At 42.2% G+C, this 12,344-nt stretch overlaps 1 protein-coding gene across 1 annotated transcript; it reads right to left on the bottom strand.

Moving 5' to 3' along the window:
- Positions 1-3,254: 3,254 nt before the first annotated feature.
- calm2a (calmodulin 2a (phosphorylase kinase, delta)) lies at positions 3,255-6,739 on the bottom strand. Its single transcript, XM_037781956.1, has 6 exons — positions 6,585-6,739; positions 5,405-5,435; positions 3,807-3,950; positions 3,608-3,714; positions 3,380-3,515; positions 3,255-3,283 (listed from the first exon to the last, which is right to left on the bottom strand). Exons 1-6 carry the CDS (start codon positions 6,585-6,587, stop codon positions 3,255-3,257), a joined length of 450 nt encoding a protein of 149 aa, XP_037637884.1. The 5' UTR covers positions 6,588-6,739.
- Between the last annotated feature and the right edge of the window lie 5,605 nt (positions 6,740-12,344).

The following is a 12,344-nucleotide window of genomic DNA, read 5'->3' as shown; positions in this document are numbered from 1 at the left end:
GGGGCAAGGTTGTTTATAAGTACTGGTTTCCAAACTAGGGTCTGAGGACCACCTGGGTCCAAGAAAATGAGGAATATTTCAATTATGCAACTTTTTTCTATCCTTTGATGTTAGTTAAAGGTCCCATATTGCAAAAAAAGAAGAGATTTTCATGTCTTTTTTTATTATAAAGCTTATATGAATACTGTGAAAGTATCGAAACGCTCAATCCATGGAGACATACACACAGCCCATATTCAGAAACTCTGCCTTTAGACCAAAGAGTATAGAAGCACAGAGGCAAAACTCGCTGTGTTTTTTGACAGCCGCTGCCGCAATTTTGGACTGTAAACGGTTGCTATACAGTATTTATATTACATTGTTCAACACGGGCCATTTTGGTAGAATATGACAATAGAATAGAAATAATTTAGTTTTACTTTTGTACGGCACTTTTTAGGCGGACGTTTTACTGCCGTCCCGATGGTCGCTTTCAGTCCAAAATGGCGGAAGCGTAGCTTTGCTGCATGGGCGCTGGCTGATGTTGCAATGGAACGAACAATTGACTTTCACTTCTTAGCAATATACGTTCTTTGTTTAAAAGAGCTGTCAGGATATCTCTAATTTTGTGATGTCACAAATATACAATAAATATATAAAGACCATTTCACAGTTTTAAATGTAACATTCTAAAAATGTCCCAGTTTATTGGTGCCTTCACATGAAACTCGTGACTTCCCATGTTGTAAACAAAAGCTCATGAGTTTCATTTGAAGGCACCATGTAAACGACATCAGCTGACAGGAAGTAAACATGGACCCAAGCTGTTGCCTAGAAACGCAATTCCGTTGAAATGAGCTAAAACGGAGCATTTCAGACCGAGGGTAAATACAGGCATATTCAGGTAGACAGTATGAGGACACATTACAGCATGTAAACATGTTCTAGTAGAAACATAAAATACAACATGAAAATGAGCATAAAGTGTGACGTTTAAAGAACATAAAACACAATTTTGATCATTCCTCTTCTTCTGAGTGCTGTCTGTCACCTACAGTGTAGACGGGTGTGTAGTTATGTGTATTTAGGAAGAGTGGGTTCTGAAATGCGGCAATTAAGGAACACTACAGGTTCTCAAGTGTGATACTTAAACCGAGAAACTCTTTCAAACTAACCCTCTTCTTCTGTGTATGAAGTTTGAAGTGTCTTACCTCTTATGGCATACCTAGGCTCTCTCTCATAGAGCAGAACTAAAGACCATCACCTGAAGTGAAAATCTCGCTCTGGGAGCAAAAGCGCAAGCCTCGTTGCTAGGCTACGAGAACACATGGTTCGAATGAGCCAAGAATTCATGTTTACACTGCTCGTCAAGGAAGTCTCATGTGGCCTGAGAGTACATGAGGAGACAGAAAACACACAGGTAGCAGATGAGCTGTTGTCTGACTGAGGTTGTACCATTACAGTACATCTCCCTTCTCATCACAGTTCCGGATGAGTACATTTCTTCTATTTGGACAATGCAGAGGAGAGCCAAGACTAGTGTTACATGTGCTGTGTAATTAACAGCTTTTTTATAAGTAGACTGTGATGACACTTCAGCTTTTTAAGTCCTGTGATAATTAGTTTTGACAAGATGAGAGAACCACTTGTGTCATCGATTCACACCTGAAATCGCAGTGGATCGTGGTGTTCCTTTTCTGCAACTGTTCCTATGCGGACTCTGTGAAAAGGGATATTTCATTCATTTTTAGCTAGACACACAAGATTAAGGAAAATCAAAGCAGGCGTACTTTACACTTTTGTGTCCGTCTGTTTTGGTGTACATGGCCTAAATGTTTAAATGTGTTTCCACAGGGACCACTGAATATGCATGACTGACCAAGCCACAAACAACTCCAGCTCCCAACGGACACTAAAAACCATCACATCGCTTAAAAAAAAAAGATTTTTTTTTAATCTAGTTTAGCATTACAAAAGTGCCAGTCCAACCACTGCATAGGATCAAGGGCACAAAATTCACACAGGAGGCAGAGCTGAGGTCCACAATAGAGCTTTATTTTGTCATTCATCAAAATAACAAACTTAGTATCTCTGCAAGCTACTGTAACAAACTCAATAATCAGAAATTAACAAAAAAAAAAACAGGTACACCTCTATTTACACCATGGTTTCTGATGTACGCTCAATCACCTGCACCTTGTGATTGGGGGGCAAATGCCAAGTAAGACATGAGGCAGTCAGCTTCTACATGGTGCTGTGCCAACAGTAGCAGACAACACATGGCCTATGTAGTCAGTAAGGGACCTGGACAGTACAAGGCTAATCCAATGTCGAGTACCATTGTGTGCACTTCAAAATAGAAGCCTTTGATCCCACTCAGTGCTTTTATTTTAATGACAATACAGATTTGATCTGAGCTTATCTGAACATTAAGAGGCATTGGCTGATGCTCCTCAGTGCTTTTGGAAATTAACAGGGGACAATTTAAAATGGTAAACATTTCATATGTATTCTAAGCAACAAGAAAAGAAAAGATCCTATCAAAAACGGAGCATCCATGTCCTCAATACAAAAATGGGAATTATTACAGGGTATACAAACTCAAGGATCCATTATAACTGAGAAAACAAGACAATTTTCAAAACCGGGTAGATTGTAATTTTTATTGGAAAACAAAAATATACAACTTGGAATGGATTATTTGAGGCATGACCAGAGGTCATTAAAAAAAAGAAAAGAAAAAGTAAAAGTAGTGAGTAAAACATTAAAAAGCATGGTAAGATTAGTCGTTTTCTGGTATATAGAACAGCAGATACAAAAAGAGTTTGTACGAGTACCTAGGAGATACACCCGTGTCATTTTTTTGCAGTAGTGCAATGCTGAGAGATTTCCATATATACTTTGTCCGTAGTCCATGCAGAGTTTAAACTCCTCTACATTGTTTCCATGCCAACAGTGTTGCCAAGTGACAACCAGCTGACAGGTTTCCAATGTCGCCATGCGTGGAGGGGCCCCGAGCACACAAGACGGGAAGATTCGAAGTTCTCCGGCTCCCAGGGGCCTCCACAGGCATCTGGTTGTATGACCGTTCTGTCACTCCAAAACACCATGACAGCAAAAGAAAGGGACATGGGGACAAGAGCCTATGCAGTTTACATGCAGTTCCTTTGGACAGCAGAAGGGGCAGGGACGAAGGGGGGCTATTAAGATTTTACAGATAAATTACACAAAGAAAAAAAGGCAAATTATTTATATACGAAATCTGTACAAGGCCTTCACTTCGCCGTCATCATTTGTACGAACTCTGCAGGGAAGGGGAAAAAAAAGAAAGAAAGTTGCAACTCAGTGTTTGATGAGTGACCCAAACGGATTCAAATCATAAAATACAACATCTACCAACCTTCATAGTTGACCTGTCCATCTCCGTCAATGTCTGCTTCTCTGATCATCTCGTCCACTTCTTCATCAGTCAGCTTCTCCCCAAGGTTTGTCATCACATGGCGCAGCTCAGCAGCACTGATGTATCCATTGCCATCCTGAAAATGACATCAGTGAGTAAGCTCTTTTTTTTTTTTTTTTTTTTTTAAATGCTGCATATATGCGGTGTGAGAGTGCAGACAGCATTTACCTTGTCAAAGACACGGAATGCTTCTCTGATCTCCTCCTCGCTGTCTGTGTCCTTCATCTTCCTGGCCATCATGGTGAGGAACTCTGGGAAGTCTATCGTTCCATTTCCTGAAGACAATAAGACATTGATGAGGGATTTCCATCTAGCACATCAACAGTGTGTGTGGTTAGCAGGTTTTGAAGGCAGATTGAGTCCTCACCATCAGCATCCACTTCATTGATCATGTCCTGCAGTTCTGCCTCTGTGGGGTTCTGGCCCAGAGAGCGCATAACTGTGCCCAGCTCTTTGGTGGTGATGGTGCCATCTCCATCCTTGTCAAAGAGCGAAAATGCCTCCTTGAATTCTGATTACAAAAAAAAAAGTAGATGGGCTTCTTTAGTTAGGCACACTTATAGCTAGATATACACAGCAAAACTGGCAAGACAGTGGCTGTAATAAAAACACTGCGAAAGGCTAAATCCATAACATATACAAGTTAAAAAGCCATTTAAATGCTGTCACAACAAACTCATCTTATCCTCAAGTCTGCCAATCATATTGACCCAAACTCTGAATTGGCTCAAGATTCAAAAGGGCATTACATCACTTATGTTTCAACTAGCTACAGCATACTGATGAGCCCTTCTGTTTTGAGTTCCAACTGCAGTCGTCTCTGACTAAACAAGGGCAGCGACCATGAGACCATGCAGCAGGGCAGTCAGGCTACATCAGCAGCAAATGACAGCCTGTGTGGTTTGGTGGAGCCGTGAGGGACCAGGAACGATGACACTCATCAAGTGTGATGAGGCCAATGGGCAATGTGTAGTGTCATGCAGCAGCTCATCAGCGTCGTAAAACTACAACCTGCCCTACCATTTGTAGGGTCAAACACACAGGGCAACACCCTTTTTGTAATGAGGAAAAGGCCTTGCTAGTCTGCATCAACTGCAGGAAATGAGTGTGTGTGTGTGTGTGTGTGTGTGTGCGCGCGTGTGTGGGGAGGGGTGGAGGGAGGGGGTCTAATTCCTCTGCTACAGGCCATTAAAACTCCACATCACTGCAATCTCTTCCTGCACTTTAAATTACTGTAAATTCCTCCAAGTCAACAGAACATGCACACATGTTTGTACACACTGACAATTTAAAAACTGGTACACATCAGCAAAACATCAAGCGACTAAAAGCTGATACCATGAAACACAGTACGAGTATGATCAGCACATTGTGAAACCTGAGACCTAAGCTGAATTAAGCAAACAGGAGCTGGAAGATACAATCAGGGAAACCACTACAACTGTGCTACATTTTATACATGCGCTGCATACATTACAGCCAAGTGCCCTGGAGCACATAACCGGCTGCAAACTTGACAGACACTCCTCCTGCATGATTTACATTACAACATCCATGTCTCAGTTTAGTATTATCAGTATGCCAAGACCGATTTGTTACTGCATTTGTTCTCGAATCATTCCCATCTAATGAGAACACACCCAGGGCAAAGAGCACATCATGCACAGCGTGTAAACGGTGACTTGCCAACGCCTCAGAATACACACAGCCCTTTCCAGATTACATCATACATTACATGGCAACCATGAAAATGCAAAGTTTTCCATGAGGGGAGTCTTCCTGCACTCCAGAGCCAGCAAAGCAACAGCCGTTTCATTCATTCCTGTTTTATGACCATGTAGGCTTGCCCTGAGGAACGCCTTAAAAGGCAAAAGTATAAATCCACTGCAGGGGGGGATGCAAGGATCCATAACAGCAGGGGCCACTTTTTGCAGGATATGAAGGAAGGATGCAGCGATGTCTTACCAGCAATCTGCTCTTCTGTAAGCTGGTCAGCCTGTAAAATAAAACATGAAGCAAAAAAAAATTAGCTTTTTTTTACCACCTTAGAACAAGCTTGGATGGCCTCAAAGTTAGGGGCCACCTATTCATAGACTCCAACCACTGGCACACTATATACCACTTTATAGACTGCACATATGTACATTTATTTATTGCACATACTACATTTATTTATTGACGGACTGTATACACTATGTTCACCCATTCACTCTGTATCTTTTATATCTCTATTATTTTATTTTTTTAATAAACCTTTATATCCTGTGTTTCACTCTTGTTTGCTGCTTTGAAACCTGAATTTATTGATTAATAAAGGTTAATCTTATCTTATCATATTTTGTCCTATGTTTTTATCTTGATTTTTGCACTATTTTAACTTATGTAAAGCACTTTGTGACTATGTTTGGAAAGGTGCTATACAAATAAAGTTTATTATCATCATTATTATCTTCATTTTAAAATGCTGCAAACACATTTTTTTATTATCTAATAGCTGTGTCAAAATCTATAACATTACATAAAAACATGTGTTTTCATGTAGGTTAGTTAACAATCTTGTAACTTAACTTTGGAGAGCTATAATAATAAAAATGGTTAGACTGTTAGATCCACCTACACGTGGATAATGGACGTCTCACTATTTGGCGGTAAATGACAGCTAGGAAGCGCTAAAGTTAGCCAACTACCCGTTTATATGCCGGCTCACTGTTGCATACGTTTAACAGAACATACAGCAGTCGTCACAAGCAAGGAATCGGTTGATAAATAGTCTCAATTAACGTTAAATACTTCTCCATTATCGTCTGTCACTAGGTGTGACAATTAACTGACAAAAACCCAACAAATTAACGGCCACCAACGGACGCAGTTAACCGTTATTAACCGTTGGTACTGTGAAACCCGGATGGAGCAGCTTTTCTTTTAAGCGACCATCAGCTTTTGTCTAACTAACGGTCGCTTTAGCATTACCTAGCAACAAGCAAACTGTCAGTTACTCAGCCCAGCAGTTACTGCGGGTAACGGCTGTTTTACTTACATGGATTCAGCTTTCAGCCGTTAGTGACGTTACATTTGATTTTAGACATTAAAAACTTGCTCAATCGAGTCTAGAGTGGAGATAATAATATAATGTTGTTTTTCTTACCATTTCGATGTAGATGCAGCGGCTGGTTCACGACAAAATCCGTTAACAAAGCCAACAGAAAACCTAACGGACTGACGATCTCTATGAGCACACTGAGGAAGAGGCAACTGGACTCGCCTTTAACGGCTGTCCTATAGCTCCTCCCTCTTTTCCATATCACTCCGCCGACTTCCCTTTTCCTTAGTTGTTAAATGAATTTAAAACGCTTTATAATAAATCATTACGCACACGATAAAATCAAGAATCATCTATAACTCCCACGTATGAAAAATAAAAGATTTGACGTCGATATTTAAAAATTGCATTGCGTTTTCCTGGTGATCTACATAACGGCGTATGAATACTTTCTGCTACTCTGTGATGGGGCACAAGACGTAGCAGAATGAAATCGCGCTCTCTGATTGGTCCGTTCGTACCTGCAATGCGTCACTCCCATGGTCTGCGCTGCCGCTGCATCTTGTCCATAGACATCCCAGTCAGAGCCACAGGCATAGCAGACAAGCTTGTTGCACAGTGTGTGTGTATGCATATGGGCATCATCTTTAAGGGAGGCCCCAAATAAGATAGTTTTGATAAGTAATTAGCTACCAGGATGCATGATTTATCACTTGTAACAGGGATAATACTGACCCAGTTTGTGCTTTACATGAGTTATGCAGCAGTTTTCTCATTTCTATTGCGTTTAATTTGCATATGCATGCTTTTTTTAATTTAAAATTGCTGCTACAAGGTTAGACTGTGATAGAGTTCAGTGTGCTGAAGTTCCTCCTGTCTGCTGTGCTTCATCACTTCATGCATAATGAGATGCAGTGTCAGGGCCAGAGGTGTTTGAGTGTAATCGTTTGTAATAAGTAGTAGTCTGTGCATGTGTGTGTTGTTGTCTGTGTGCATGCTCTTTTAGATGTGTGACTGTGGGTCTGTATAGCAGGCGTTGCTGTCAGGTGGACTGTGGATTCTCAGGTCTAATTGTGCTGCTGCTGCTGGTGTGGATGGGAGTATCTGATAGCCTGATTGCTTATGCCTGACTGATCTCCCAGTGACCACCTGTCTCTGGCCTGGTCCCCATGGGACGAGATGAGGAGGAGGAGGAGGAAGGTGGACAGGGAGATGTGCAAAGGAGAAGGATTTGAAGAAACACTCGGGAGAATGTACTAGAATCTCCACGTCCCAAAAAAAGCCTCCCTTCCACCCAATTCTACTTATTATTAGACACGGATGTCACACTATATAAGTAGAGAGCAGGGATTGTGAGAAGCTCAAATATCTCACATGTGAAGAAATGAGGATCCAAAGTGGTTCCCACTTCCATCTGCGCTGTTTGCAGAGGTGATGCTGCCTGCACGCCATGTGATCTGCTGAGCAGCTTTAGAATCAGCCAGGCTTTTTTCCCAACCTACCTAATCTGGAGCACATTGGATTCTTTTCATTTAAAATCTGTTTTTCTGCTACAGGGGTTTTTGTCTCTGTGCAGATTATTGCAATGCCAAAGGTGACGGCACAAAGGCCCGTCACAAGAAACCGATAAGCTGGAGCATGCGTGTGAACGTCATGTATGTGGAGGTGTATTAATTCACCTTTTGCTATCCCTGAAAATACTCTGCAAACACCGGAAAATGTGAACTTCAATATTAATATGTAGTTGCCATGAACACGCGCTACATTTCCTCTGGTATTCACACGTTTTAGACATTATTATAGACGGGTTTCTTGTATACAAACAGTAGTGGGTAATGGTAGCCATTTTAATTAACGTAGATTTCGCATTGTTTGTAGGCTACGTTCTTGTTGACTATACTAGACCGCTGCAGAGTCCGAGCACCAGATACTATGGTGCGTGCATATTAGCTCGTGCCCGTGGCCGCATGCATGAACGTGTGGTACATCGCCCTGAAGGGGTTTATTTCACAACAATGACCCGCTAGCTGTACATTATCTCGCTTATTACACGTCAACTTACTTAAGAAATCAATAATTTGACACAAAAACTGTCCGCCAGAGTCCAACATCAGAACTGCGCCCATAGCAACGGTCTGTTACACATAGCAACGGTCTGCTATAAAGAAATAACAGACCGTAGAACGCTGTGATTGACCAATCAGAATCGAGTATTCAACAAAGCCGTGTAATAAATATATATCAATATTTCCTTAGAGTGTGGGTTGACAACAACTCCTTGTCATCTCTGCTTTGCAGTTTGGCTATGCTAGAGGTGCCGTGCTTTCTGCCCGCTAGCTGCGCGCGCATCTCTATGATGGAGTTGGAGAATCCCATCTGTAGAACCTCTATGGCGAATTGCTCCCATAAAACGGTTGTTAACAGACAATGGTGTATTGTATTGTTGGGTCATAAATACTTCTAAATCAGAATACCTCTCTGTCCTCCTGCCCAATTTCTATAGCCGCCCCAATTTGCAGAATCAGCTGTTTGGTTGTTTGATGATGCGCCCTTCAATGATCCCCAGGTCTCAGAGGAGCTGCTCCAGGTCAAAGGTGACTTTAGGCTGGAGGTTAATATGGATGGGGAATATTGGAGCCCAGGAGACGTGACTTAATGGTCTATAAAACCTGAAACCAATCTCCATGATGTAACGCACAACATGGAGCACAGTACAGTATGTGTTACAGTGCTGTTTTTGCATTATGGATGTTAGGTGTTATGTTAGCTAATTATTTTTATACTCAGATTATCACATATGCTCACGCACTACTATATGTTTCCACCCCTCTTATCAGTTCTGTAAATATGTAACTGCCTCACGTAATGAATCCTTATCGGACGCAGCCCAACCCAGAGCATTTTTATAAAACGTCAGCTTTCGTTTCCATACCACAGGGGTCAAAGGTCACTCTAGTTCAGCAGAGGCAAAGCAGAAGTCTCCCTTTCCATTCTCCCAATGGCCTGCAACATCACTCCCACTGATAGCATTGTTCCCTTTGCAGAAAAACCTACCATGTGGATCAGTTAAATTGTTGGCAATGGGGGCGTGTTGGCACACAGCACGTGAAGTACAGCAGTATGTGGTAGTACAGTGCGGTGTGTATGCTACTGCGCAATCATGCTCTAAAATAAAGCAGCTTTCAGGCAAAAAAAGCTTAAAGAGAAGACATATTTGTGTGCCTAAGTGGCTTTGTGAGGACTTTGAGGGATGAAGTGCTGCGGTGACAAATATGAGAAGATGTTTACCTGTGTAACTGAAAGACACGGACGCCATTACTAATGAATGAGGTTTTGTAATGCACCTGCTGGTTCCTTGCCAAGGGAGTGGATCACCTTTCATGGGAGAGAATGGCAGTTGTTTAGTGCGTCATGGATGTCGAGCTCCTATAAGTGAAAAGACCTTTACATTGTGCACGTCTGGGACAATGGCAGGCCTGCATCTGTTTGCTTTTGAGCGTGTTTGAACATACTCAAGTACAATATGTGAGGGAGTAGTAGGTAAACATTTCAAACGTGTCCCAGTTTATTTCCTGTTGCGGTGTATAGTATGGTGAATGACATCAGCTGACAGGAAGTAAACATAGAACCAAGCGGTTGCCTAGCAATGCAAATCAGTTAAACCGGTCTATATGCCTCTATGCAAAAGCTTTTGTACACTCTGCACTGATGTTAAACATACAACAGGGGTGTGTTCATGTACCCGTGTACTTTTTATGACCTACAGGCAATAGTGTGGTGCAGGACTGAGTCCTAAAACCAGGAAATGAGTTAGCATTTTAGCACATTTTAGCCACTTCTAACAAGTGGCTAAATGAGACTACTAAACGTCATCACGCCGTCTCGTCCGCCTTTACAAGCCTCCTTAAGCGGTGTTCATTTGTGAAGATTATCTTGCTGAACAAAACATGTAAACGTTTGTTTGCCACAGTTTATTTTCTTTGGTAATCCAAAACCCAATGAAAAAATCCCATTGTTTTTTTTGTCGAGGGAACCAGGGCGATGCTAACTTCCTGGTTGGCCTCTGCACCACTCTATTTCGGCTAAATCTGACCAGCCTCTGAGAAGCATTACCAGTAATTAGGGCTGTCAATCGATTAAAATATTTAATCGCAATTAATCGCATGATTGTCCATAGTTTATCGCAAATTAATCACACATTTTTTTATCTGTTCAAAATGTACCTTAAAGGGAGATTTGTCAAGTATTTAATACTCTCATCAACATGGGAGTGGACAAATATGCTGCTTTATGCAAATATATGTAAATATTTATTATTAGAAATTAATTAACAACACAAAAAAATGATAGATATTGTCCAGAAACCCTCACAGGTACTGCATTTAGCCTAAAAAATATGCTCAAATCATAACATGGTAAACTCAAGCCCAACAGGCAACAACAGCTGTCAGTGTGTCAGTGTGCTGACTTGACTATGACTTGCCCCAAACTGCATGTGATTATCATAAAGTGGGCATGTCTGTAAAGGGGAGACTCGTGGGTACCCATAGAACCCATTTTCATTCACATATCTTGAGGTCAGAGGTCAAAGGACCCCGTTGAAAATGGTCATGCCAGTTTTTCCCTTGCCAAAATTGAGAGCAAATTTGGAGCGTTATTTTAGCCTCCTTCTCGACAAGCTAGTACGACATGGTTGGTACCAATGGATTCCTAGTTCGGTTTTCTAGTTTCATATGATGCCAGTATCTTCACTGTAGCTTCATAACTGAGCCCGTTACAACCTCCGGGAAAGATTGATTGCGTTAATGCGTTATTATCTTAACTTTGACAGCCCTACCAGTAATGTTTCCCAGCATACACCGGCCAAAGGTCTGGCCCAGTCAATGGACAGAGTTGACATCAAATCACTCCTAGTAAGCGTGAATGGTTTTACAGCCATGCAATAAGGCCATTAGCCGTATAAGGCTAGCCGCACATGAGCCAATCCCGTCGGCATTCTGGCCTACCTGTTACTGAGAAATGACATGTTTTCCAAAATTACATCATGAGGCAGAAATGATTAATGGCCTCAAATCGGATAAGAGGATTTGGTCGGGCCTGCTATTCCCAGCCTATTTCAATCATGTTGTGATGAAATGGATATAGTGTTAAGCATGCACTTAGTTCTCTATCCCCCTAACGTGTTTCTGTTTGTGGCCCCAGTGTGAGATCACCGAGCATCTCTAAACCTGCACGTCAGTTGTTTTATTTGAGGGGATCTGAGGGACAAAACCACTTACTGGCTGTCAAATAGAATCCCTGCTGTTGATCTTCGCTCTCTCTCACTTCTCATTTCCCTCCTGTCCTCTCTCTCTCTCTCTCTGACTCTGTCCCTCTCCTCTTCCTCCCCCTTTTCCCTCCCTGGCGTGCCTCCAGGTTGTCTGCTGCAGTCAGTGTGGTGCTGGAGTTCAAACACTGCAGCCTTCAGCAGCACATGAAACAGGGGGAAGCTTCCAGAAGTGTGGCACTACAAAGCTCTCTCGCCAAGGTGATTTCATCCTCAGTGGCTGTTTTTCACTGCTAGCTGTGTCTAGAACAGGTGTCAGGCGCTCTACCGGATTTTTGTTCGTTCCAGAAGTCTCCTCTACAGATCCTGCATGTAGTGCTGTGGCTATGTGCTGTGTAATCTCAGTTTACTCAATCCTGTAGAAAGTGAAACCAGTGGAATGGAGAAGCACTGCAGAGGGCAATGCAGTGGTATTTTAGTGCGTAACCACAATAAGGAAGTGACAGGGGCAGGAGTGTTTTAGCAGCGCCCCGTCCTTGACCCTGGCTGTGGCGTAGGCCAGGTCTGTCTCTCTGCAGTGGCAGGGACCTGCAGGGCTG

This window comes from Sebastes umbrosus, chromosome 10, assembly GCF_015220745.1.
Source record: "Sebastes umbrosus isolate fSebUmb1 chromosome 10, fSebUmb1.pri, whole genome shotgun sequence".
In the NCBI taxonomy this organism is placed as follows: domain Eukaryota; kingdom Metazoa; phylum Chordata; class Actinopteri; order Perciformes; family Sebastidae; genus Sebastes; species Sebastes umbrosus.
Note: the sequence above shows the minus strand (reverse complement) of the source record. Positions and strands in the feature narration are given on the sequence as shown.

What these genes read in the sequence shown, in the direction of transcription:
- calm2a (XM_037781956.1), bottom strand. An exon ending in CAATGAAGTGGATGCTGATG is followed by an intron (nt 3,715 to 3,806) that starts GTGAGGACTCAA and finishes TATTGTCTTCAG; the next exon opens with GAAATGGAACGATAGACTTC. An exon ending in CATTCCGTGTCTTTGACAAG is followed by an intron (nt 3,516 to 3,607) that starts GTAAATGCTGTC and finishes TGTCATTTTCAG; the next exon opens with GATGGCAATGGATACATCAG.